Source organism: Diaphorina citri, unplaced genomic scaffold, assembly GCF_000475195.1.
Source record: "Diaphorina citri unplaced genomic scaffold, Diaci psyllid genome assembly version 1.1 scaffold708, whole genome shotgun sequence".
NCBI classification, from domain to species: domain Eukaryota; kingdom Metazoa; phylum Arthropoda; class Insecta; order Hemiptera; family Psyllidae; genus Diaphorina; species Diaphorina citri.
Genome location: NW_007378141.1, coordinates 73853 through 96895, shown reverse-complemented (window position 1 = coordinate 96895; position 23043 = coordinate 73853). Strand labels below are relative to the sequence as shown.

Below are 23043 nucleotides of genomic sequence, written 5' to 3'. Positions count from 1 at the left end.
AGATAGAGTCTGCTTGAAGGCATGTGATGTGTTCCATTCCATCCATTCGGCCTCTTCAAAGTTAAAATGATCTCTTTGTTTGTAAAAATACAATGTAATCTCTTAGACTTATTCTGTACCAGATACATGAGACCTGGTTTAGACTGTGGGAGTAAGTAAAAAGACTTTTCAGTCTCATTCTTGCAGTATAAACAGGGTATATATGAAGGCACGTAATGTGTTCCAATCCATTCATGCTCTTGAATATTAAAATAATCTCTATTTTCTCCCCAGGTCTCAAAATGCAAGTCCTCACCAACACGTCGCGATCTCATCAGTCTGCCGCCGATCTGGAAGAATACAAAGCCTGCCTCCCCGCCTTTCGATCCTCTGATGACTAATGAGAGCTAGTTGAGACCTAAACAATGAGCATTGAATTAAATGTAAATATGTGTAGTTTTGTATTGTTAATGTTAGTACCTACTCAAGAGAGGCCTTAAAAAAAGCGAGAAATCCAGAGATTTGAAACAAGACTCCAACAACAGGAAAAATCTACTTTGAGGAAAAGCTACAAACAGATTCATTACTGACGATCAAAATCATAATCCTAATCAGTGTCTCCAGACTTAGTGATTTTTCACTAAATTTAGTGAATTCTTGGCAAATCTAGTGATTTAGTGATTTGAGGTCAAAATCTTAATGCTAATTTATGCATAGTCGATCTCGGTATGTATTGTTTGTTGTGTTGTAGGTACTGTACAAAATTCTATATTATAAAGACAGGCGCCGGGAAAAGTCAGCAGCACGTGATTGCCCAGATGGTCACGCGTCTAGACACCAAAGGGAATAGTCGATTCTGTGCACCTTTAATCTTAGCGTTCCGTGTCCGTTTCATCAAAGGCACACGGATCAAAGGCACGGAAGCTAAGCTAACCTTTAATCTAGCTCTTTATCCTCTTTTTCCTGCCTACCTACTGTTTTAAGATCAATACCTAAAAAATAAAGAATAGTAATTAAAAAAAAAAAGACAAACGGACAGATTTATATAATATTAAAGTGCTAACCGGTTTTTGTACGGAAATGTTGATTAAGGACATTCATAAGGTCCAATGAAATCGATCCGAGCAAAGTAAACCTATACCCTTGACAGATAGAATCTGCTTGAAGGCATGTGATGTGTTCCATTCCATCCATTCGGCCTCTTCAAAGTTAAAATGATCTCTTTTTTTGTAAAAATACAATGTAATCTCTTAGACTTATTCTGTACCAAATACATGAGACCTTGTTTAGACTGTGGGAGTAAGTAAAAAGACTTTTCAGTCTCATTCTTGCAGTATAATCAGGGTATATATGAAGGCACGTAATGTGTTCCAATCCATTCATGCTCTTGAATATTAAAATAATCTATTTCCTCCACAGGTCTCAAAATGCAAGTCCTCACCAACACGTCGCGATCTCATCAGTCTGCCGCCGATCTGGAAGAATACAAAGCCTGCCTCCCCGCCCCTGCCCCCCTGTGGGCGCAAGCCTACTATTTATACAACCGGCACCTTACCATCCTACGGCGAAAGTCGAAACCCCTGCTACTCCGTCTCGTATGTCACTGTATTATCGCGCTCATCTTTGGCTACTTGTACCACGGGGTGGGAGACGACGCGGATAAAGTCCTGGGCAACATGGTCTTTATCTACGGATCCAACTTGTTCCTTGTCTACACCGGACAGATGGCTGTCCTGTTAGCATGTAAGAAGATAGCCCGGGTCTAATTGGTCCGTTACCGGTTAAGCCAAGCACACTAAAAACCCCTTCGTATATCTATTGGGTGCTAAAGTTCAAAATTTTGCGATTCTATGCAGTTACCAAGAAAAAATTCCTTGAAAATGACACATGAATTTTTTAAGACACTATGAAATATGTAGCAGCCTCTATTGAAACAGTATTAATCAACGTAATTTATCTATGTACATAGATAGTTTTGTACACTGTAATTTAGGTCAAGTCATGTAATTTGGTTTCAGTGCTACTTTTTTTCCGTAGGCGCTTTAACTCTAGCTGGTAGGTCGTTCGCGCCGACTCCTCAGGTGGATTAAATCATATTGTACAACCTGATAGCTTTGAGATAACAGATGAGGGAGTCAACACTTTCCGGACAGTCAGTCAGTCAGTGCTCAGATAGTTCTATCTTCGATTAATGGCAAGCCTCAACATCATATTTTCTAAGCTAACTTTCGTGTTTCTTGTCCTATGTTTTCAGTTCCTCTAGAATTAGAAATACTCAAGCGAGAACATTTCAACAGATGGTATTCCCTGGGTCCCTACATCATATCTAATTTGGGCATAGAAATACCGTTTCAGGTGAGTCATTAGCTTCAAATCAATTGTTTTCATTAAAAATGGGAAAATCCATACGGTCTGACATTTTCCAGTCGTGAAATCAAGTAAATAAAATTGGTTCTTGAGAGAAAACTTCCAAGAACCGTGGATGATCCAAGAAATTTTCAGGGAAGAAAACCAAATAAAATTCGCCCCGAATGGGAATTAAAGCCCGCGACCTAGCGCTTATAAGGCAGGTGCTCTACCCTCGAAGTTAACTAGGCCAATAACAATTTTCTTTCCTCAGATTTTGTGCTCATTCTGTTATTTGGGTCCGAGCTATCTAATGACATCACAACCTCTGGAACTGTTTCGCTTCTGTTACTTCATACTGCTGGGTACAATGTCATCTCTAGTAGCTCAGAGTACCGGATTTCTGTTCGGTGCTACTCTACCTGTGACGGTAAGTGCTGTTCATTGAAAAAAAAAAAAAAATCTATCACCTACATTTTTATTATTTTAAAAGGGGTTTTATATAGGGAAATGTAATGGAGGTCTTGTCGACCCGAAATTGAAGATGGGAGAACCTGTTCATTGAAAAAAAAAATCCATCACCTACATTTTTATTATTTTAAAAGGGGTTTTATATAGGGAAATGTAATGGAGGTCTTGTCGACCCGAAATTGAAGATGGGAGAAAGAAACTTAACTATTCTGGCTAACCTACCTCTTGGTAATCTTATGATACCCACAGAATGTATGCAGAGGTTTTAATTTAAGATACATAACAGATTTAACTCATGATCTACATAGATAAATTATATTTCTCTTCGGAATTTCCCCTCTTCTGAAGCTCGTTTCCCCTCTTTTGGCGTGAAAGTGCCTGTACTAAATCATAGGAAATCCAAAATGGCGCTTCATCAGAATCGGTTCCGTTTCCGAAAGGAAAATACACCTATTTATGAACCTACATCTCCCCCTCATATTTTGAACACTGTTGTTTAGAGATTCCCCCTGTTCTATTTCACTAAATTGTCTTTCAGATCGCAGTATTCCTGGGACCCGTTCTCATGGTGCTGTTCTCCGTGTTCGGGTTCGCTATCCGATTCAACGACATCCCGGCCTTTTTCCTCCCCATCCACTACTTTTCCTTCATCCGCGCCACGTTCCAGTCTCTGGTATTCAGTCTGTATGGCTATGGACGTGACCTATTGCCATGCTCGGCTGTGTACTGCCACTTCCGCAATCCGATGACATTTCTCACGGAGATGGAGTTCGTACACATTGATGTGTGGTCGGAGGTGGCCTATGTTGTGATGCTCCTGTGCTGTGTCCATCTGGTCACGGCCTTGGTGGTGTGGCGTCGATTGAACAAACGATAGAATGGTCTTCGATTGAACAAACGATAGATTGGTCTTCGATTGAACAAACGATAGATTGGTCTTTGATTGAACAAACGATGGATTAGTCATATTTTTATCTGTCAAGGGTATAGGTTTACTTTGCTCGGATCAATTTCATTCGAAGAAACCAGTTACAGATGAAAATTGAAACGACTACGGTTTAACCTAGCTTCGAACTCTAAACCTCGTGTCACCCCTTTTACCGGTATAGCACCTGTACGAAACTATAGGAATTCCAAAATGGCACGCCATTGGGATAGTTTCCTTCTACGAAAGGAAAATACAACTATACCGTGCCGTATTAGGCCCGTGTTCTGAAGCATGTTTAAATAGATTGGTCTTCGATTGAACAAATGATAGATTGGTCTTCGATTGAACAAACGATGGATTGGTCTTCGATTGAACAAACGATAGATTGGTCTTCGATTGAACAAACAATAGATTGGTCTTCGATTGAACAAACGATAGATTGATCTTCGATTGAACAAACAATAGATTGGTCTTCGATTGAACAAACGATAGATTGATTGGTCTTCGATTGAACAAACGATGGATTAGTCATATTTTTATCTGTCAAGGGTATAGGTTTACTTTGCTCGGATCAATTTCATTCGAAGAAACCAGTTACAGATGAAAATTGAAACGACTACGGTTTAACCTAGCTTCGAACTCTGAACCTCGTGTCACCCCTTTTACCGGTATAGCACCTGTATTGGTCTTCGATTGAACAAACGATAGATTGATTGGTCTTCGATTGAACAAACGATGGATTAGTCATATTTTTATCTGTCAAGGGTATAGGTTTACTTTGCTCGGATCAATTTCATTCGAAGAAACCAGTTACAGATGAAAATTGAAACGACTACGGTTTAACCTAGCTTCGAACTCTGAACCTCGTGTCACCCCTTTTACCGGTATAGCACCTGTACGAAACTATAGGAATTCCAAGATGGCACGCCATTGGGATAGTTTCCTTCTACGAAAGGAAAATACAACTATACCGTGCCGTATTAGGCCCGTGTTCTGAAGCATGTTTAAAAATCAGATTGGGTGTATACAGAATTGCAGACTTGCCTAAGCAAATTTCGAGACGAGACAGTTTTGTAGAAAAATTACGAAAATCAATTTCTCGTCTCGTAAATTTTGAAAATACTCGAAACGAGACCACAATTTTCTCTTCTTGTCGTGCGTCATTACGTCAATTAAGTAGCTTCTGTTAAACTTTGCTCAAAGGCGATAGCTTAACTTTTTTATATGCCCATTTGTAAATAGTAATTTTATGTTTGTATAATAATGTAAAATACGAAAATCAATTTCTCGTCCCGTAAATTTTGAAAATACTCGAAACGAGACCACAATTTTCTCTTCTTGTCGTGCGTCATTACGCCTAATTAAGTAGCGTCTGTTAAACTTTGCTCAAAGGCGATAGCTTAACTTTTTTATATGCCCATTTGTAAATAGTAATTTTATGTTTGTATAATAATGTAAATAATATTGTAATGCTAGAAGTAAATAGTCGTACTATGAACATACATAACATTACCTACCCATCATATCTTTTACCATGCGCGCAACAATTCGGGGGCAAAATGATTCCCCCTCCCTGTTAAATTACTAATGATGAGAAACAAGTTGCATTCGATTATGTGACTTAATTCAGTCATCATAAAATACGAAATTTCTCTTTGGACTAGATTGGACTGGCAGCAGGTGTGGTAGGGGGCCATTGTTCATACTAGCCAAAGAGAAATTTCGTATGAGGACTGAATTAAAAGTCACATAATCGAATACAACTACACTTCTCACATGACACATGTCAATTGATGACACCCATCTTAAATATTATACTAGTCAATGAGAAAAGGAAAACTAGCCAAAGAGAAATTTCGTATGAGGACTGAATTAAAAGTCATATAATCGAATACAACTACACTTCTCACATGACACATGTCAATTGATGACACCCATCTTAAATATTATACTAGTCAATGAGAAAAGGAAATTTACTTACTTTCGTTATGGTAAACTGAAAGCGTCAACTCAGGTCTTTGTATAATGTATCTCGTTTTAGATTAATATAGTGTATCGAAATATATCGTTATGGTAAACTGAAAGCGTCAACTCAGGTCTTTGTATAATGTATCTCGTTTTAGATTATTAAAGTGTATCGAAATATACTTAATGGCTCTTTTTGTACTAGTGAATTTTCTTCATCACATTAGTTAGGTTATGATAGGTAGTTAACATTCAACTCTTCAAGTTTGACTTGATAATGATGAATTGAATCCTCGTGGGATAGATTTATAATAACAAAAGGAGGAGAAGAATAATAAGTTTATAGGCATAAGGAGGAGGATTACAGCTGACATCTTTTGAAAAACCAAATCCTGATCTTTTGAAGTCATGATTTTAAATAATTATTTGGATTCGGACACCCCCACCCTTTTATCTGTCCACTAAATCACTAGATTTTAAGTTAAAATTATTTATCAATGAGCTATTTTCTGGGATATCTACGCGGCGCGCGGCGGATGATCTGCAAAAAAAATCTAATCAAATAGCAGGTTTTTTAAGCTAACGAAAATTCATTAATTAATTCAATTTATTACCGAATTTTCTTCATCACATTAGTTAGGTTATGATAGGTAGTTAACATTCAACTCTTCAAGTTTGACTTTTCAAAATTTTCTTCAACACATTAGTTAGGTTATGATAGGTAGTTAACATTCAACTCTTCAAGTTTGACTTTTCAGTTTATGCTCATTTGTATATTATGTCATTTCATTTACCTACCCACCTTCTTCAAAACCCCCCTCATCATCAGCCAGCCTAGTTAGCTTGGAGGGTAGCAAGTCTGCCTTGTATGTGCTAGGCCGCGGGTTCGATTCCCGTCCTTGGCGGATTTTATTCTAATCAGACAAGGTTCGTTCTCGGAACGCCTGACTTTCTCCTATCCTGTCTTGCGTCTCTCTTTGCTTTCGGAACGATAAGACCTTGGCAGTTTCAGGTCCCTCTATCAAACCCTTTTTTCACATCATTGCAATCAATCTACTTTTCTACTTATGTTACGTTTCATGTGTATCCATATTGTATTTTAATTTGAGTTTAATTCTTATATATTGACAAAGTGCCTAACCACTAACCATGTACTTGCTATTTTTCATGACATTAAAGTTTAGGTACATTTATTTACCTACTTAGTATGGAACGCCTGGCTTTCTCCTATCCTGTCTTGCGTCTCTCTTTGCTTTCGGAACGATAAGACCTTGGCAGTTTTAGTTCCCTCTATCAAACCCTTTTTTCACATCATTGCAATCAATCTACTTTTCTATGTTACGTTTCATGTGTATCCTGTATCCATATTGTATTTTAATTTGAGTTTAATTCTTGTATATTGACAAAGTGCCTAACCACTAACCATGTACTTGCTATTTTTCATGACATTAAAGTTTAGGTACATTTATTTACCTACTTAGTATAATATTTATGTTGTAGCCCAAACTGTTTTTACTCGTTAATAGTTCATCCTAGGAAAAGCCTGAAAGTATTGTGAATTACCGTCATGCATAGTGTCTCGGGTTCGATGCCCACCAACGAAAAAAGTAAGTACTTACCGACTCATATTTCGATAGAAAATACATATTCCAACAGGTTAATTTTTTGTGCCATACTCCTCAATGGAAAAAATTGTGTCTCACAATCACAATATCACATTACGGTACAAAGAGAAGCTCTCTATATTGACGTACGGAAACGACACTGAGAAAATTTTAACTGTACTTTCCGGTGTAAACGAACTAAAAGTAGGTATTTAATATAGAATGGCATTGCGAAAAGTTTTACTTGTCCCGAACAGACTTTAAGTAACACCAGCCTACAAAGTAACTGTTTTTAAACAGTAGCTTAATTCAATGGAATGGTAATTGAAAAGTTAACCTGTCTCGAACAGACATTGAGTAAACCCGGCCGACAAAGTAAATGTTTTTCTCGGAAACGGTAACGGTAACTTTATTAACAAAAAATTCCACGGTACAGGTGGTAGGAAAATCCACTGACGAGAGATTTTCGTTAAAAATTTGAAATTTCATTTGGGCCGGGCAGAGATTCCACTCGGGTAAACTGGGCCCGGGATGGTTTGACTGACTTATGTTTTTCGCTGATAGAGTGCGCTTTTGTTTGTAAACAATTGTTTGGCGGTTTAATTCAAATTTTCAAAAAGAAAAAAAAAAAAAAAAAAAAAGGGTGAAGAAGGGAAGCATATTTAATATAGAATGGCATTGCGAAAAGTTTTATCTGTCCCGAACAGACTTTAAGTAAGACCGGCCTACAAAGTAACTGTTTTTAAACAGTAGCTTAATTCAATGGAATGGTAATTGAAAAGTTAACCTGTCTCGAACAGACATTTAGTAAACCCGGCCGACAAAGTAAATGTTTTTCTCGGAAACGGTAACGGTAACTTTATTAACAAAAAATTGCACGGTACAGGTGGTAGGAAAATCCACTGACAAGAGATTTTCGTTAAAAATTTGAAATTTCATTTGGGCCGGGCAGAGATTCCACTCGGGTAAACTGGGCCCGGGCTGGTTTGACTGACTTATTTTTTTCGCTGATAGAGTGCGCTTTTGTTTGTAAACAATTATTTGGCGGTTTAGTTCAAATTTTCAAAAAGAAAAAAAAAAAAATAAATAAAACAGTGTGAAGTGAAGCTGTGAAGAAAATTGTTCAAAGTGGTGAAAATGTAAGTTCCTACCTGAAATATCAGGGTAACATCAGAGAATAACTAGGCATTCATCACATTATGCCACTGAAGTTCTATTACAACGGCAGATAGAACAGTAAAACCAAGAATACTAACAGGAGTGTTTTTGATTGAAAACACCAAACTGTCATAATCAAACAAAACAGAAACTAGAACATTATGGATCCTAGTCAGTACTTGAAAAACTACCCCCAGCCTTTACATCTGCATCCAAATTCGTCATTTAGACTCCACAACAACAGCCGAGACAGTAATTCATTCCAATCCAATAGTCCCAGAAGTAGAGATAGACCTTATTTTAACCGTAGTGGAGGAGGACCTTACAGACATAGAAAACAGAACTCAGAGTCTCAATACAGCAGTGATGGGTCTAATTTCAATGATAGCTCTAGTTCAAGCTCCATGAACTCTCCATATCATAGACGATTCAATAATCAGGTAAGTAAAATGTTGTCCAGCAATAAATATTTCAGAAGTTGGCTTCTACAAAAGAATTTGCTGTGACTTCCCACATAAACACAGCAAGTCTCTTGTGCAAGCCAACTTGTGCAGTGTTATTACCCCTGTATTTGGAACTTGAGAGGTGCTTTTTAATTAAGAATCTCTTTGGCTCTGTATCATATCCCATTCTGTACCCCTCCCACACGACACGATTTTTTTTTCCAATTGGAAACGGTCCAATTGGCGTCCCGTTAATTGAACTCTTAAACGTTATCTAACGAAAAACGAAAAATTAGCGTCGTAAGTTAGCGGTGCAAAAACTCTCTATTGTCCAGTCATCTCCCCAGTATTCCATGGAAAAAAGCAGAGCTAATTAGTTCCATTGGTATTACACAGTCAATACTGACGAATTCATATTTACAAAAACTTCAGGTATATTTACTTCAATTTGGGCACCAATTATTTTTTTGACACGTTCAGGGTAATTTGTGTAGACTATGATCTAAAATCTCATGTTAAGTCAACCTGCCTCGGTGGTGTAGTACCTGCCTCGGTGGTGTAGTGGTCAAGACGCTCGCCTGGTAAACAGGAGGGCGTGGGTTCAATCCCAGCCGAGGTATGGAATTTTGCAGTACCTGCCTCGGTGGTGTAGTGGTCAAGACGCTCGCCTGGTAAACAGGAGGGCGTGGGTTCAATCCCAGCCGAGGTATGGAATTTTTGCGGCGATTTCGCCGGAAAAGTTAGCTTGGACAGGGATGCCCTCAGGGATCAACAGTCAACAGACGAATTCATGTAATTTACAAAGACATCAGGGTATTTTTACTCCAATTTGGGCATCATTGTTTTTTGGGCATCACCAATTTATTTCTCATCTCTCCTTCTCATTATTATTATTATTTTTTTTCTTTTTTTTTATAATTAAGCAAGGTCTACTTTATTAATCATGTACCCCTGTATTTGGAACTTGAGAGGTGCTTTTTAATTAAGAATCTCTTTGGCTCTGTATCATATCCCATTCTGTACCCCTCCCTCATACTCGTGTTGACCCAGCACCTAAATGGGAAGTATTGTATCTCTTCTTGCCCATCTGATGAGAGGCATAGTACGGGATGGACACAGACCACATGCTAGACGCAGTTGTTTCATTACTATGAAATAAAATGGCAGTGGAACACTCATCTTTTATATATATAAAAAAAATAATAATAAAAAAATAAAAAAAATACTCCCAAATTCAGTGCTGTTTCAACATGACCCCAGAATGTAAATACAAAGTGCTAATTTTTGTTCATGTTGGACATCAAACCCAGAACTTCATGCCCAGGACTTTGAGTACCTACCTACACATTAATATACCTACTTATGTGTGCTTAGCTAGTCTACATAAGTCATAAGTACGTACTGGGTTACTTGAGTTATTAAGTTAATTACTTAAGGGTGTGGTTCATTAAAAATATTCAAGTAGGTAATCTTGAAAGATGAACACATTGTGCAAAAGTAAGTAGATCTGCTATACATTTCTGCATATTCCTTGTGGTTTGTGGTCTAGGCTTTGGTCTATTATCTTTGGTTCTTATGGTTACAAAGATGGCAGATTTTGGGCTCCTCCTACAGTACATTAATTTTTAATGTAACAAATTCTCATAAAATTAGTAATGACAGGTGAATATTTAGGTACTAGCAGCTAATGAGTAATATGTATACATTTGTTTATTTTACACTGAAATAAATAAGTTCCAAAATAGATAGCACTTACAAAATGAAACTGTAAATTAGTACTTGTTACAGTTTAGCTCCATGTGACATTGAAGATCAATAAGTTAAAATAAATAATGGTAGAATGTTTACTTTGAATTCTGGAATGGATAAATAAAATCACTACAGGTAGATAATAGGTCAATTAATAAACAAACCAGCAATAGTGATGGCCTTTCAAACCCCAAGACTTATTCATCAATCATTGCATAATTGCATATCTCCTTACATAGGTACTTATGAGCTAATTTATTCTATAAGTTTTTATTCCCTTTCATTGACATTATTCTTTCAATAATCTTACTTCTTTTCTTTTGAAACTCACAGAATGAGTAACTGATATCGGTTTAATAAACAAACCAGCAATAGTGATGGCCTTTCAAACCCCAAGACTTATTCATCAATCATTGCATAATTGCATATCCCCTTACATAGATACTTATCACCTAATTTATTCTATTAGTTTTTATTCCCTTTCATTGACATTATTCTTTCAATAATCTTACTTCTTTTCTTTTGAAACTCACAGAATGAGTAACTGATATCGGTTTTGTCATATTGTTTATCAAAACAATATTTTGGTGATGCGAATTATTATTCCCCATCTCGTGCACCGATTTCAGTAGCATAAATATTTTACACAAGTCAAAACCCACCCTTCTTAGTCCTCTCATATGGCCTGTTGCTTTTCAAGCTGTTTGGACAAATCTTCTCCAAGTTGTTGACTATATGTTACAAATACAATTATCAGAAAGATAAGGAATACTATGAGACAAGCTAGGGCTATTGTAGCGGCTACAGACATCCATTTGAGTTGCTCACTACCGTCGGGATATGTGTGATACCACCACGAAGGCCGTGGTATGCAGCAACAACGGGTCTTGTTGGAAAAGCCAACAGTTACCTTATTCTTGGCAAAGAGTTGGGCATGAAATTTCTCCTGAGCCTGTGTGTCAGCACAGTAAGTGGGTCTGAGGTCGATCGTGTGGAAGTTGTTTGGAATATTTAGGTTATATTGCTTCTTATCAGTCATGTTGTCCCTTATCTACTGTTACCTGAAACATAGGAAATGGGTAAATGATAAACATCATAAAGTATACACATGCGAGTTACTCAAGTCTTTTCACAAGTATTTAGAGTTTTCAATAGCTGAGCTCTCCAGAGTGGTTGTTATGTTTTGCCATTCTGATTTAAAAACATTTAAACTCGATATATGAGTGTTGATGCTGTAGTAACATATGTAACTTCCCAAGATGTTATTGTTTTTGGGGTGGGTCAAATGTAGTAATTGAAGTGTTGCTAACTTTCACGACAAGTATGTTCTTTTAGAGCTCCCTTCTGAGCTTTTCTTGAGGCGTAGATTTGTTTCAGGAGTGTTGCTAACTTTCACGACAAGTATGTTCTTTTAGAGCTCCCTTCTGAGCTTTTCTTGAGGCGTAGATTTGTTTCAGGCTCCACATTAGGACAAATGACTTACTTATTTGGTGAAAAATTTGTTGCTCGGTTATAATTTTCTCACTGAACCAGGCAGGCACACAGCACACTCGATATATCTCTTTAATATTTGGTTATACCCTTATTAAAGAAACAACATGGCTCGTTTTATGCCTCCTATGTTCATACAGACGTGGAATTCCACCGTTTCCCGAGATTTTGTTCCAACTCTCGATATATTTCTTTAATATTTGGTTATACGCTTATTAAAGAAACAACATGGCTCGTTTTATGCCTCCTATGTTCATACAGACGTGGAATTCCACCGTTTCCCGAGATTTTGTTCCAACTCAGTATTACTGAGTCTACTAACTACAATTTTATTAGCTTCACATCGTTGTGTTCAAAGTCTCATGTTCATACAGATAAATAAGCAGGTAACCCTATCGGGAGAATGAATGTTCAATACTGTGGATCGGAGACACTTTTATCAACGTACATAAAAGATGGAAAACTAACGAGTGGTAATCAGTAGACTTGGATCATCTCCAATATGGACGAGGTTATTGCCTGATTTGCCTGAGGCATTTTTCTACTTGTTAACCCTGAAGCAAGAAGGGCAGGACCGCTAAATGGCACACTCAACTCAGGTTTTGCAGAGTTGTTTATTGTTTATCAGGCATAGTAAACTGTTTTGTAAGTTTTAAAATGGTAATTCACATGACACGTAATGGCATTTTTCTACTTGTTAACCCTGAAGCAAGAAGGGCAGGACCGCTAAATGACACACTCGACTCAAGTTTTGCAGAGTTGTTTATTGTTTATCAGGCATAGTAAACTGTTTTGTAAGTTTTAAAATGGTAATTCACATGACACGTAATTTACATGACCTATGTATGCTGAGCCTGAGATATGTTTTTTTCTGAGAATTCAATCAATCATGTGGATAGTATCAGAACACATACCAAGCAACTTAGCAATATACAAGTTGGTTCGTTCTCATGATATGACATCATCTCTCCTTTAGTTACAGGAGACTTAACGAGAGAGTGAAATTGGAAGGGATTATCTGAGCCTGAGATGTTTTTTCTGAGAATTCAATCAATCATGTGGATAGTATCAAAACACATACCAAGCAACTTAGCAATATACATACAAGTTGGTTCGTTCTCATGATATGACATCATCTCTCCTTTAGTTACAGGAGACTTAACGAGAGAGTGAAATTGGAAGGGATTATCAATTCCGCGGTACCCTGGCGCAAGATTTTTCAGGAAGTGTTGCACCGGCCATACCCTGAAGTGGAAACCACAACTTCCCAACTATGTACATACCAAATACTTCATAGAAATGTGAGAGAAGGAAGATAAAGGTTCATAACATAAGTATTGGGAGATTTCCAGGGTTTGGGGCGGTTTGTTTGAGCTCATTAAAATTATTATCAATCCTACCGCTATACCGATTGACTCAATTTCTAAACTTAATAATGATGCGTCAAGAACTCAAGACAAAACAATCAGAATCTCATTAATACACGTAGTCTACACTCCTAATGATCTAATACCAAAATGATAAAAGAGTTGAAATATTTCCTCAAGGCAAGTTCGAATGATCTTCTCATTTGGGAGTAACATCCTTCGAATATACATACAAATAGACAAATACATATTAATATTATGTACATTAGGAGTACCTATGTCTACAATTCTACATAACTACATTCGAGTTGGTACATAGATAACGTCCTATGTGAGGCTATCTTTAGGGGCTACAAGAAACTCAAGAATGGAAGATAATGGAATTGATGACGATAATGATATTCCGCGGTACCCTGGCGCAAGATTTTTCAGGAAGTGTTGCACCGGCCATACCCTGAAGTGGAAACCACAACTTCCCAACTATGTACATACCAAATACTTCATAGAAATGTGAGAGAAGGAAGATAAAGGTTCATAACATAAGTATTGGGAGATTTCCAGGGTTTGGGGCGGTTTGTTTGAGCTCATTAAAATTATTATCAATCCTACCGCTATACCGATTGACTCAATTTCTAAACTTAATAATGATGCGTCAAGACAAAACAATCAGAATCTCATTAATACACGTAGTCTACACTCCTAATGATCTAATACCAAAATGATAAAAGAGTTGAAATATTTCCTCAAGGCAAGTTCGAATGATCTTCTCATTTGGGAGTAACATCCTTCGAATATACATACAAATAGACAAATACATATTAATATTATGTACATTAGGAGTACCTATGTCTACAATTCTACATAACTACATTCGAGTTGGTACATAGATAACGTCCTATGTGAGGCTATCTTTAGGGGCTACAAGAAACTCAAGAATGGAAGATAATGGAATTGATGATGATAATGATGAATTGAATCCTCGTGGGATAGATTTATAATAACTAATAACAAAAGGAGGAGAAGAATAATAAGTTTATAGGCATAAGGAGGAGGATTACAGCTGACATCTTTTGAAAAACCAAATCCTGATCCTCAATAATACACGTAGTCTACACTCCTAATGATCTAATGCCAAAATGATAAAAGAGTTGAAATATTTCCTCAAGGCAAGTTCGAATGATCTTCTCATTTGGGAGTAACATCCTTCGAATATACATACAAATAGACAAATACATATTAATATTATGTACATTAGGAGTACCTATGTCTACAATTCTACATAACTACATTCGAGTTGGTACATAGATAACGTCCTATGTGAGGCTATCTTTAGGGGCTACAAGAAACTCAAGAATGGAAGATAATGGAATTGATGACGATAATGATGAATTGAATCCTCGTGGGATAGATTTATAATAACTAATAACAAAAGGAGGAGAAGAATAATAAGTTTATAGGCATAAGGAGGAGGATTACAGCTGACATCTTTTGAAAAACCAAATCCTGATCTTTTGAAGTCATGATTTTAAATAATTATTTGGATTCGGACACCCCCACCCTTTCATCTGTCCACTAAATCACTAGATTCTAAGTTAAAATTATTTATCAATGAGCTATTTTCTGGGATAAATACGCGGTGCGCGGCGGATGATCTGCAAAAAAAATCTAATCAAATAGCAGGTTTTTTAAGCTAACGAAAATTCATTAATTAATTCAATTTATTACCCTTTGGGAAGTAGGTAATCAGGAAGGTACCTGATGATATTTTCTTGGAAAAGGCAGAAGAAGATATTAAACAACAAAAGCTTAACTATGCAGTTGCAGTTACTGGCACGGCCTAAAGCTCTGCCCTTCCCCAGGCATGGCACAGTACCTTGCCCCCTCGTAAAAAATCTGGGGGGGGGGGGGGGCCCCCCGGGGAATTAATTCAATTTATTACCTATGTAAATAATAATTATTATTTCTATTTAATTAAATGAAGTACTCACCGATCACCGGGTACTTTTCCAGCCGTTTAATCCTTTAAAATAGAATATCTCCACAAAGGAATTTAATATTTAATTATATTTTCCAATATTTTCGAATGATCATTTGTGATGGACCATAAACTTCACGCGAGTCAACACTTTCAGAGTATAAAAAAGAAAAGGATGTGATAAAAACAAAAACTCTGATAATATGAGTTGATGATTCAATGATGTTCCGAAGAAAGAAGCGGAAGTCTATACGATGCAATGTAACAAGGAAAGAACTCAAATTGTTGTAACTTATTCTAAACGATGCGATGGATGGATGGAAAAAATAGTAGAAGACGAAAGATAAAACAACACAACTCACGACTTGAGTTTATTCTGGGAAGATAATGGTGATGTGGATGGAAAAAATAGTAGAAGACGAAAGATAAAACAACACAACTCACGACTTGAGTTTATTCTGGGAAGATAATGGTGATGTGTGGGTATAGCATTAAGTGGTGTCCCCAAAATTTCAAACTTCTGAAACTTTGAACCAACTTTTTGATGGATTAACATACTGGACCAAACTTTAATAAATCTATCACACCCCGTACGCAAGTTAGCTTACAAGAGAGGCAAAATGTGACATGAAATATTACCTATTTAGTGTAACGTGTTGTTTTGAGGAGTGGTCGTCACTCATTGGTGTGCATTCTAGACGAGTGACATCTCGCTGTCATGAATGTCGTGTATGTACCTGTTGTCTGTTGTACCTATAGACTGATGATGAAAATGGATAACCAGACAGACTGTGCCAGTGTAACTATCTACGATTTCATAGTTTAGCCTCTATTTCCCTTAGCATGCAATTTGTTGTGTAGTTTGTCACATGTCAGACTTGTCAGATGTGCCTATACCAGGGATTTTCAACTTCCATGTGTATGTGGGCCACATGCTACATTGGCCAGGTACTTCGCGGGCCACATACTAGTGGGTGGCCTAACGTCACAATTTTGGCCAAAAGCTGCATTTATTCAGGAAAGCACCAAATTTGGTATGGACCTTCATTTTGTACCTATAGAATGATGATGAAAATGGATAACCAGACAGACTGTACCAGTGTAACTATCTACGATTTCATAGTTTAGCCTCTATTTCCCTTAGCATGCAATTTGTTGTGTAGTTTGTCACATGTCAGACTTGTCAGATCTGTCTGTGGAGAGGAAAATCTGTTTTACCAGTAAGGTAGAGAAAAAAGACCGAAATCTGAATCAAAGTAGAATTGCTTTATTGCTCATGAAATATTATGTATAGGGAGGAAATCTGAGAGAGGGGATCAAAGATAAATAAGGACAGGTGAAGACGGAGCGAGAGTCAGCAAGTAACAGGAGAGAAGAAATTTTCAGAAGCTTTGACTGCGGCGATTCTTGTCAGATCTGTCTGTGGAGAGGAAAATCTGTTTTACCAGTAAGGTAGAGAAAAAAGTCCGAAATCTGAATCAAAGTAGAATTGCTTTATTGCTCATGAAATATTATGTATAGGGAGGAAATCTGAGAGAGGGGATTAAAGATAAATAAGGACAGGTGAAGACGGAGCGAGAGTCAGCAAGTAACAGGAGAGAAGAAATTTTCAGAAGCTTTGACTGCGGCGATTTCGCCGGAAAAGTTAGCTTGGACAGGGATGCCCTCAGGGATCAACAGTCAACAGACGAATTCATATAATTTACAAAGACATCAGGGTATCTTTACTCCAATTTGGGCACCATTTATTCGTTCCATTGGTATTACACAGTCAATACTGACGAATTCATATTTACAAAAACTTCAGGTATATTTACTTCAATTTGGGCACCAATTATTCGTTCCATTGGTATTACAACTATCAACTACATATACACGTCTTTTATAAAATGACTAAGCTAGAACCGACAATACCGGCATCAAAGTGAATCATTCACGCCGTAATCGATTATCAATTCCAATAGGAACTAGTAAATCGTGATGCGATGACCAACAAAAGATTAAAAATAGCAAAACGAGACGTAAAATTTGCCACCGCACCGTGCAGGCGTGCACCGTATGCTAACACGATTTGTCAACCCAGAGTCCACAGGTCGACCTTGACTGTGAAAAAGATAAACAAAGACTTCACACTTCATACATAAACATAGGAAAAATATGAAATTCGGACCACCAAGTCCTACACCTACCTAAATGGAACTTCAACTCAGAGATGGCGAAGCTTATCTGTTATTTAAACCTTTTGGGATGATATAAATCCTAGAACTGTTCTAGATTCTGAGGGTGTTTTTTGAAAGGTTTTAATTATGTCACTTTTTGGCCACGTACACAGGGGAACAAGCCCGTATCCAGGATTTTCTTAGGGGGATGGGTGCTCCAGATCTTCGGAGTCCACCCGATAGTTAAAGAGCAAAAATGAAGCTCGAGGAAGCCCACCCAAAAAGCTTCGCGGGGCACAAAAATGGTTTGGCGGGCGACATAAGGCCCGCAGGCCGCTAGTTGGAAATCGTTGTCCTATACGAGGACCTCATCTATGTACTATTAGTACCTACCTTCAGGTATTCTTACATATCCATAATATTTAGAACTTAAGGTGTGTGCACACATAGTCGACCGGCCATCGATCGATGTCCTACCTTCAGGTATTCTTACATATCCATAATATTTAGAACTTAAGGTGTGTGCACACATAGTCGACCGGCCATCGATCGATGTCGACTGAACCGTCCACACTGCCTCGACAACTCGTCGATCTACGGCCGGACGATTATGTTTGGAGTTTTGGACACACCTTTATAGGACACACTAGATAAGGTTCGTTCTCGGAACGGCTGACTCCTATCCTGTCCTCCCTCTCTCTTCTCGGATTTTAGGATGATAACACCTCCGTTGATACAGTTCCCTCTATCAAACCTCTTCATGCTACAATGCTACATTATTGCTACATACTTATTTTGTACAGGCAACGAAGTTAAACGATTGTCACCCACTTGAGTCGTACAGGCATAAATTTAAACCACAACTATTTTGTTCTACTTTCAGAGGCACTTTAAGGCGAACAGTCAGGATGACATATCCCAATATGTTCACCCCTCCATGTTAGAAGACCCATGGGCTGCCCTCATCCCTAACTCCATCACCCAATCCCGACAGGAAAACATCCAGCGAGGCAAAGTACAAACGTATGACTACAGCAGTTCAGACGAGGAAACTCCTGCTAGCACGCAAGATAATGAGGGGAGTGATAGTGATGATGAAGAACAGGGCAAAGTACAAACGTATGACTACAGTAGTTCAGACGAGGAAACTCCTGCTAGCACGCAAGATAATGAGGGGAGTGATAGTGATGATGAAGAACAAGAGTAGAAACATACTACTACTCATATTTACAAAGACATCAGGGTATTTTTACTCCAATTTCGGCATCATTTATTCGTTCCATTGGTATTACACAGTCAATACTGATGAATTCATATTTACAAAGACTTCAGGTATATTTACTTCAATTATGGCACCAATTATTCGTTCCATTGGTATTACAACTACATATACACGTCTTCTATAAAATGACTAGGCTAGAACCGACAATACCGGCATCAAAGTGAATCATTCACGCCGTAATCGATTATCAATTCCAATAGGAACTAGTAAATCGTGATGCGTGTGTCAGCCCATAATATTGTAGGTGATTTCGTTCAGGACAGCTACACTACTATCACGTCACATGAGCTCAAGTAACGTGAGGAGAGTGTGGCTATCATGAACGAAATAACCACAATATTATGGGAAAATTTTGAACTACATCTTTCTCACACCCCATGTGATCGATGTCGACTGAACCGTCCACACTGCCTCGACAACTCGTCGATCTACGGCCGGACGATTATGTTTGGAGTTTTGGACACACCTTTATAGGACACACTAGATAAGGTTCGTTCTCGGAACGGCTGACTCCTATCCTGTCCTCCCTCTCTCTTCTCGGATTTTAGGATGATAACACCTCCGTTGATACAGTTCCCTCTATCAAACCTCTTCATGCTACAATGCTACATACTTATTTTGTACAGGCAACGAAGTTAAACGATTGTCACCCACTTGAGTCGTACAGGCATAAATTTAAACCACAACTATTTTGTTCTACTTTCAGAGGCACTTTAAGGCGAACAGTCAGGATGACATATCCCAATATGTTCACCCCTCCATGTTAGAAGACCCATGGGCTGCCCTCATCCCTAACTCCATCACCCAATCCCGACAGGAAAACATCCAGCGAGGCAAAGTACAAACGTATGACTACAGCAGTTCAGACGAGGAAACTCCTGCTAGCACGCAAGATAATGAGGGGAGTGATAGTGATGATGAAGAACAAGAGTAGAAACATACTACTATCACGTCACGTGAGCTCATGGGGAGTCGTTGGAAGACCAACTGTTCAAAGACCAGGTTAGAAGACCAACTGTCCAAAGACTAGGTTAGAAGACCATCTCTCAAACGACTAGGCTGGAAGACCAACTGTTCAAAGACCAGGTTAGAAGACCAACTGTCCAAAGACTAGGTTAGAAGACCATCTCTCAAACGACTAGGTTGGAAGACCAACTGTTCAAAGACCAGGTTAGAAGACCAACTGTCCAAAGACTAGGTTAGAATACCGACTGTCCAAAAACTAGGTTAGAAGACTATCTCTCAAACGACTAGGCAGGAAGACCAACTGTCCAAAGACTAGGTTAGAAGACCATCTCTCAAACGACTAGGCTGGAAGACCAACTGTCCAAAGACTAGGTTGGAAAACCAACTGTCCAAATACCAGGCTGGAAGACCAACTTGTGAGACATGCCTTGGCGTGTGTACCGGACTTTACACCGTGTTGCAATCCCATTCTCTAGTGTTTCCTCTACTTGCGTCCGATGTTTTACAGCAAAATCCTTGTCCGTCGAACAACTGTCCAAATACCAGGCTGGAAGACCAACTTGTGAGACATGCCTTGGCGTGTGCACCGGACTTTACACCGTGTTGCAATCCCATTCTCTAGTGTTTCCTCTACTTGCGTCCGATGTTTTACAGCAAAATCCTTGTCCGTCGATTTTATGGCTCGTCAGTCATGCTGGTGTATGAGTAACGATGACTGACTCAGACTCAGTAGTCTAGTAGCTATTATCGTAACTATAATGACTTCAGTGGCGCGTTCTCCATGGAAAAGGTGGAAATAGTTTATCCTCAATGGATTGTTTTCGGAACATCTTCTCAGGGAAAATCTTCTCAGTTTCCGAAAAGAAAATACACCACAAGCATCCCTTCCTCAATACGATTTTTTCACTCCCCACTTAAGTACCGAAAATAGTAAGTGATCATTGAACCTGCACTCTAAAGGTGTGTCCACACATAGTCGACCGGTCCTCGATCAATGGCCGGTCGACTATATGTGGACACTGGAGACACCTTAAGAAACCAGTACCTACTTACCTAGATTTTCATGAGTAAAGGTGTGCCCACACATAGTCAACCGGTCCTCGATCAATGGCCGGTCGACTATATGTGGACACTGGAGACACCTTAAGAAACCAGTACCTACTTACCTAGATTTTCATGATGTACAGAGGTTTATAGCTTCCCCCTTTGAAAGTCTTATGATACGCCACTAAATATCTCTGACTAGTCCAGTGGTGCTATCACAAGTGTGAAACATATTCTCGCCAATTGTGTCGAGCTGTAATTACTTCATTTCATGTTGCTCCGGGTACCTCTATTTACTTACTTACCATATTATGTGAAGAAGTATTTCACATGTTTATACTTATGTACTTACCTACTGTGAGAATGTATTGTTAACTAGGTAGAGAGGTAGGTACCTACTTACTTGGTAGTAGCATTATAAATATGTAGTTGCATAGGGACATATGAGTTATGAGTAGGTAGCTACCTATCAAATCAAGGTTTCAAAAATTCAATAACTATTTAAGTACTTCTTTGTTTATTCTTGTTTTTTAATTGTTCCCTAAGTAGCTATTATTTGATGTATTGTCATCATGCCATGGACACACATCTAATGTCGTGTCATCTAACCAGACTCTCATTTGCTATTACCTATGTGCCTATACCAGGGATTTTCAACTTCCATGTGTATGTGGGCCACATGCTACATTGGCCAGGTACTTCGCGGGCCACATACCTCGTTTTTGGTAGCATTATTTCGAGAGATTTGCACAAACCTTCTCTTACTCCGATCTCCGCAATAAGAGTAGTTAGAATTTTTAGATCTCAATAATAAATGGTCCACTTCACTTTCCATTTTAGAAACCCCTGCTGAGTACCTACGCCTTGAATTAAGTAGGTAGGTAGGTACACAACTACAAACCTATACATAAACAGTTAACATCCTGGTTTGTTTTCATCAGTTTAATATCCAAGAGCAGGCTAGGACTACAATCTGATTTTAAACTATGTACTTACATAGTCTAGTATTTTTAACTTCTTTCTTGGTATATCTACCTACTTTTTTTTATGCATATTCTGCAGGTAAGTATGTACTTACTTAAGTCTACCCTTAAGTAAGTAAGAAGATAGGTACCTTCCTACTCAAGTTTATAAAGCAGGTTTTCCATGCACAAGATTAATCAAAGAGTACTCTCTTAACCTTGTGTATCAGGAACCTACATAGATTTTGCTAATGAAAATTAATATTTTACCCCTTGATGATGGAAATTTAGCTAAAAAAATAACTGTAAAAAGTTATCTTCTAATTTATCACCATCACATCTTCTTTGAGTATCTGCACTAGAAAATTGATATTTTTCAGAAAAAAAGTAAAAATCTATACTCACCTACGAGCGTTGTTTGATTTTCTCAGTCTAGGAATTTTATCGCGTCGACCACTAATATACCATAGGATAAGACTGAGAAAATTGATAGTTCCAAGTATTTTTTTTAGCATGTAGTAGCTGAGAATCGTGTCACACTGATAACGTTTCGTACTAGATTGGTAGGGAGCTCTCCCTGAGTACCTACATAGCTAGAGTATTGTAGTCATACCTACTAGGTATATTTTTCTGTGTAAGAGGTCTTCATTATCCACCAAATGTTATGCGGTTGCCTCTCTCAGATTTGTATTAAGAAATATGGTTTTTAAGCCATTTTCACTGTCTGTCATTAATACAGCACCTACCTACAATGTTACATTATTTTATTTGAAAATAAAGAATTATTGAGAAAATAAGATGTGAATTCATGATTGAATGGACTTATATCAAAGTATGAAATCATGATGGCCATACTGTGTTGCATCGGGGCTATGCTGATGATGACATGAGGCTTATCATATTACGTCTTGACCTTTTCATTTGAGTGATAAGTAAATCCATGTAGAGAGAGGCCTCAAAATATTTCAAAGGAAACTTTTTTTTTTAGCATGTAGTAGCTGAGAATCGTGTCACACTGATAACGTTTCGTACTAGATTGGTAGGGAGCTCTCCCTGAGTACCTACAACACCTCTTCATTATGATCTAGCATTCAGTATGACCCTCTCTCTCTCTCCCTAGGTGTTACTAACTAATTACAGAAATAAAAATATTG

General features: G+C 38.0%; 4 protein-coding genes and 2 long non-coding RNA genes across 7 annotated transcripts in view; 4 read left to right on the top strand and 2 right to left on the bottom strand.

Moving 5' to 3' along the window:
• The window catches only part of LOC103511374 (ATP-binding cassette sub-family G member 1), a 38816-nt gene extending 34001 nt beyond the window's left edge, over nucleotides 1–4815 (top strand). The window contains exons 6-11 of the mRNA XM_026825152.1: nucleotides 274–378; nucleotides 1399–1722; nucleotides 2234–2334; nucleotides 2600–2755; nucleotides 3335–3695; nucleotides 4023–4815. Of these exons, the coding sequence (XP_026680953.1) occupies nucleotides 274–378; nucleotides 1399–1722; nucleotides 2234–2334; nucleotides 2600–2755; nucleotides 3335–3673 (1025 nt within the window). The 3' untranslated portion in view covers nucleotides 3674–3695; nucleotides 4023–4815. The remainder of the gene's footprint in view (nucleotides 1–273; nucleotides 379–1398; nucleotides 1723–2233; nucleotides 2335–2599; nucleotides 2756–3334; nucleotides 3696–4022) is intronic.
• Nucleotides 4816–5163: 348 nt separating this feature from the next.
• On the bottom strand, nucleotides 5164–5783 carry LOC113468328. The gene is made up of 2 exons (XR_003392120.1): nucleotides 5702–5783; nucleotides 5164–5563 (listed from the first exon to the last, which is right to left on the bottom strand). It is a non-coding gene; the product is annotated as an uncharacterized LOC113468328 (long non-coding RNA).
• A 12-nt stretch (nucleotides 5784–5795) lies between these two features.
• LOC113468327 lies at nucleotides 5796–6878 on the top strand. The gene is made up of 2 exons (XR_003392119.1): nucleotides 5796–5920; nucleotides 6401–6878. It is a non-coding gene; the product is annotated as an uncharacterized LOC113468327 (long non-coding RNA).
• Nucleotides 6879–8371: 1493 nt separating this feature from the next.
• LOC103511373 (RNA polymerase-associated protein LEO1) lies at nucleotides 8372–18842 on the top strand. The gene is made up of 2 exons (XM_026825151.1): nucleotides 8372–8891; nucleotides 18519–18842. The coding sequence occupies exons 1-2, from the start codon at nucleotides 8613–8615 to the stop codon at nucleotides 18840–18842; spliced, it is 603 nt and encodes a 200-aa protein (XP_026680952.1). The 5' UTR covers nucleotides 8372–8612.
• On the bottom strand, nucleotides 11120–22474 carry LOC103511369. Of its 2 annotated transcripts, none has more exons than XM_008476090.2 (2): nucleotides 22295–22474; nucleotides 11120–11704 (listed from the first exon to the last, which is right to left on the bottom strand). In XM_008476090.2, the coding sequence occupies exon 2, from the start codon at nucleotides 11680–11682 to the stop codon at nucleotides 11320–11322; it is 363 nt and encodes a 120-aa protein (XP_008474312.1). In that variant the 5' UTR covers nucleotides 11683–11704; nucleotides 22295–22474; the 3' UTR covers nucleotides 11120–11319. The 2 variants fall into 2 exon arrangements, with proteins under 2 accessions (XP_008474312.1, XP_008474313.1); XM_008476091.3 differs by lacking the exon at nucleotides 22295–22474 and adding an exon at nucleotides 15490–15833.
• LOC113468325 lies at nucleotides 19601–19880 on the top strand. Its single transcript, XM_026825150.1, has one exon. The coding sequence runs from the start codon at nucleotides 19678–19680 to the stop codon at nucleotides 19849–19851; it is 174 nt and encodes a 57-aa protein (XP_026680951.1). The 5' UTR covers nucleotides 19601–19677; the 3' UTR covers nucleotides 19852–19880.
• Nucleotides 22475–23043: the final 569 nt, after the last annotated feature.

Coding starts and splice junctions, on each gene's coding strand:
- LOC103511373 (XM_026825151.1), top strand. CDS start 8,613: ATGGATCCTAGTCAGTACTTGAAAAACTACCCCCAGCCTTTACATCTG. Junction 8,892..18,518: donor ATAGACGATTCAATAATCAG/GTAAGTAAAATG, acceptor TTCTACTTTCAG/AGGCACTTTAAGGCGAACAG.
- LOC103511369 (XM_008476090.2), bottom strand. CDS start 11,682: ATGACTGATAAGAAGCAATATAACCTAAATATTCCAAACAACTTCCAC.
- LOC113468325 (XM_026825150.1), top strand. CDS start 19,678: ATGTTAGAAGACCCATGGGCTGCCCTCATCCCTAACTCCATCACCCAA.